Below are 4,131 nucleotides of genomic sequence, written 5' to 3' on the forward strand. Positions count from 1 at the left end.
GTCGTTCGTCATTTTCTGACTTGATAAACAAGGCTTTGAAAAGAGATAAGGATGCTCCTATAGTACTATGTCACAGCTCCTTCCGTTTAACTGTCGTTATCAGTTTTTTTATTTTTATTTTTATTTTTTATTTTTTTATATTATTATAAAATTTTTATAAAAAAATTAAAGATATAAGCTATGTTTTTAACTTAAAAAAATATAATTACAAATATAATTATACATTAATCTGTATATTAATTTAATGTGATTGGTCAAAAAGTAAATTTTATTAAAAATAGTATTAATTTAAATTTTAAGTATAAATAAATCAGTATTAATACACAAATTAATACGTGACTTTACTTATATGTAGCAAAACTCTTTTAGCCCGCAGATAGAGCGTATAATTTCGATCCACTGTATAAATGAAAAGTGTGCTCTCACACCGAAAAATGGGTACTGAACATGTAATTTTTTTTTCTTTTTTTTTTTTAAATATGTTCTAAATTATTTTAAATATTTAAAAAAAATTACAAACTTATTAAAAATTATTTTCTTAACTATTAAATAAAATAATAAAATAAAATAAATTTTGATAAAAATGTTCTTTCTTAACTTAGAGCATCCTTATTGATTTATCCATATCTCAAATACATTATACTTTTTAATTATTAGATACAAAACTCCCTTGTAATGGATTAGTTATTAAAAAAATTTATAACTTTTAGCTACAGTATTGATAAGGAAAATATCAAATTTGATCTATACTATACAAAGAGTAAATTTTATTTTTTTATTTTTTATAACTCTCTCTCTTCTCTTCATCTATATTCATAAACTTTTATTAGTTTCTTTAAATTAAATAGTAAAATATGATAAAATAAAATATAATAATAATGGATGATTAAAATATGATAAAATCAAATAAATTAATAATTAAAAAATTAAATATTTTTTAAATTATTAATTACTCATTACTATATAATAAATAAATAGATAATTTAATGTAGAAATTTGATATGAAATAGTTAAAGTCAAATTTATCTTATATTTTATTATTATTATATAATAAAAAAATAACTATTTTAATATGAAGATTTATATAAATAAAATAATTAAAATATAAATTTATTTTATATTTATCAAAATTATTTATTTAGATATGCATAATCTATTAACAATATAAGATATAAAGAGTATAGAGAATAAGAACAGTGTACTAGGCAGCGTAGATGCTTAACCAAAAGGAAAAGTATAGTTGCAAGCATAATTGTGCACCAATCTGTGTATCAATATGATGTGATTGGTCAAAAAGTAGATTTTATTGATAACAGTGTTAATTTAAATTTTAAGTATGAATAAATCAGTGTTGGTACACAGATTAGTACGTAACTACGTTTGTATGCAGCAAAACTCTAACAAAAAAGATGGTGTAATAACGAGGTAGCATTTCCCGGATGCTTGTTTTTTTTTCCTTTTTTCTTCTCTCTCTAAAGTCCATATGCTTAATCAGAAAGTTGAAAGAGACATCCTGATGCTACACCCGGTGTAGCACGATAATGGAGAGTAATTGCATTTTTTTAAAAATATATTATAATTATTAATATTTTTAAATTCATGTTATTGTTAAAAAATATTTTTATAATCGTTAAATAAAAAAATTAAAAAGAAATTTATCTGATATTAGTGTGATTTATGATAGAAAGACTGAAAATAGAAACAAAGGTATATATACCTTTATTTGAGTTTTCTGGAAAGACATGACATAATTACCAACGGATTAGTAGCCCAAAAAACTTGTTTATTTATGTTATATTCCTGGCTAGACTCAGATCATAATCTCTTTCTAGATGCCTAAAATCCTATTTCTATACTCTCGTCCTCATTTTGCTTAGAAGCCTTTTTTACATGGAAATTGATGGAAAAGGATATATAGATATTGCCAATGTCGCTGACCCTTGAATCCATAATGTCAAATAAAGTGAATGTAGGCATCATTGTTTGGATTGAAATATATTACCAACTAGATTTTGCTGCGCATCTTTATACACACACTTAGCTCACCATGACTTTATGTATCTACAGTGTTAATTTCCCCTTTTTCTTTTTCATCCTTATTTTCCTTTTCTCTTGAAAAAGAGAAAGAAAAGTTGAGTGAATAGGATGAGAAGCATGATCACTTGGTCAGAAAAATAGTCGATCACGACGTGTAAGGATCCTTACAATAAATCAAACCTAGACATGCTACTGAAAAAATCCTAATCCTCTCTTTTCATGAAATCCGAGCAGAAACAATCTCCCAAACATGCTAAAATCGATACAGTCATTGTATAAGCATTTTGATTATATAAGATAGACTGATAAATTCAAGAATGAAATACAAACATAAAAGGATAAGTACTAGAGAAAGAGATTTTTGCGGCGACTTTTTATCGCCACAAAATGTCGAATTCCTGGCCATTTTGTTTCCCTAGCGCGCGGAAAGGAAAAGTCGCCACAGTTAAAAAAAATTTGAAAATTCCGTTATATGCTACTGCAACCTGTTTTGTCAATGAGAAAACAAGGGACTGTTTTACTGTGAATTGGGGATTTTAGTTTTTTCTTGTCTTGTGACGACTCTTGTCTTACTATTTCTCGGCAGCCTAAATAGAGGAGAAAGTGACCTGTTTATTTGTTTTTCTGATTGTTATGTCATTTTTATTTTTTACGCCACACAATTAGAAATTTCGGCTGCTTGTGATGAATCTCAAACCTGGGAGTTTTTTCTTTTCGTCACTCATATTCACATTCACCGAGCAAAAGATGAACTTCTTTGTATTGCATTGTCGATAGGTAAATTCCTTGGCCTTTGAGTGAATATAGTAACTGAGGAAGAAAGTTGTGACTCATATCACTAAATTGGCAACTTCTGGGGTATCCAAAAATAAAAGTAAAAATAAAGTGGGAACTTATGGGTGAAGAACTGGTGATCTTAAGGGTTTGAATTCGAATTAAAAATATGTGCTAGGATCGGTTGTTTAGGCTTTGAGCTATGCTTTTGGAATGTTTATTTTGACCTTGTGAATCAGCCCTGGATGTTTGAGTCGTCAATTACCCTTTTCTCTGTTTGTCACCTAGTTTCTCATCTTAGAAGGTATTTAGATATTTTGTCTTCAATTATTGTCTGTCTACTAGCAGGAACGGTTAAGTCTCTAAAATGGGTCGTGTTTGTACCAAGACTGTGAAGAAGTCCTCTCGCCAGGTGATTGAGAGGTACTACTCTAAGATGACCTTGGACTTTCACACAAACAAGAAGATCTTGGAGGAGGTTGCCATCATTCCCTCAAAGCGTCTTCGTAACAAGATTGCTGGCTTCTCTACCCACCTGATGAAGCGGATTCAGAAGGGCCCAGTTCGTGGCATCTCACTGAAGCTGCAAGAAGAAGAGCGTGAGCGTCGTATGGACTTTGTGCCTGATGAATCTGCCATCAAGACTGATGAAATTAAGGTTGATAAGGAGACACTCGACATGCTTGCTGCTCTTGGCATGTCTGATATCCCCGGGCTTGTCGAAGCTGAACTACAGCCTGTTATTCCTGCACAGGTGTTTGGTCGTGGTGGAGGTGGTGCTGGTGGACCTAGGAGGTACTGAGGTGGTTGAGTCTATGATTTTAAGAATCAATATCTTAGTTTCTATTGAACCACTGGATTTTTTTTTTTTTTTTTGGGTTAAATTTGATGTTTTGATGCCAATGACAAAGTGAACTGGTGTTAATTTTGGTTATGAATGGGGTGTTTAGATGTTTTCGAACTTGGAAGATAGCACCCGCAGTTTAATTTACAGTTAGTTGTTGTTTGAAGTTCCTATAATTCGGGCTGCTACATTGGGCTCCGGGTAGTTGGTTGAGGAAAAATGCATGGTTGCTCTTGTATTTGAGAAGGTTTAGTGAAACCACCACACCTTGTGTTGGTGAGTCTATATTATTATATAGTTGCATTTACATGAGTATATATGGAAATTACATATAGAGATTGATTACAAATAAATGAGAGAAAATCAAGTAAATAAAGGAAAGAATAAGGCTACACTAATCACGGGTCAATGAAGACTATAAAAGGAAGGTCTTGTATTAGGGCAGAGGATCTTCATCCTCAACACCCCCCCGCAAG

At 30.5% G+C, this 4,131-nt stretch overlaps 1 protein-coding gene across 1 annotated transcript; it reads left to right on the top strand.

Annotated features, from left to right (window-relative positions):
- The first annotated feature begins 3,148 nt into the window (after positions 1-3,148).
- LOC122292797 (40S ribosomal protein S17-like) lies at positions 3,149-3,772 on the top strand. Its single transcript, XM_043101315.1, has one exon. It carries the CDS (start codon positions 3,179-3,181, stop codon positions 3,611-3,613), a length of 435 nt encoding a protein of 144 aa, XP_042957249.1. The 5' UTR covers positions 3,149-3,178; the 3' UTR covers positions 3,614-3,772.
- The last annotated feature ends 359 nt before the right edge of the window (positions 3,773-4,131 follow it).

This window comes from Carya illinoinensis, chromosome 13, assembly GCF_018687715.1.
Source record: "Carya illinoinensis cultivar Pawnee chromosome 13, C.illinoinensisPawnee_v1, whole genome shotgun sequence".
Lineage (NCBI taxonomy): Eukaryota > Viridiplantae > Streptophyta > Magnoliopsida > Fagales > Juglandaceae > Carya > Carya illinoinensis.

Excerpts from the sequence above, each read along its gene's own strand:
- LOC122292797 (XM_043101315.1), top strand. The coding sequence starts at position 3,179 with ATGGGTCGTGTTTGTACCAAGACTGTGAAGAAGTCCTCTCGCCAGGTG.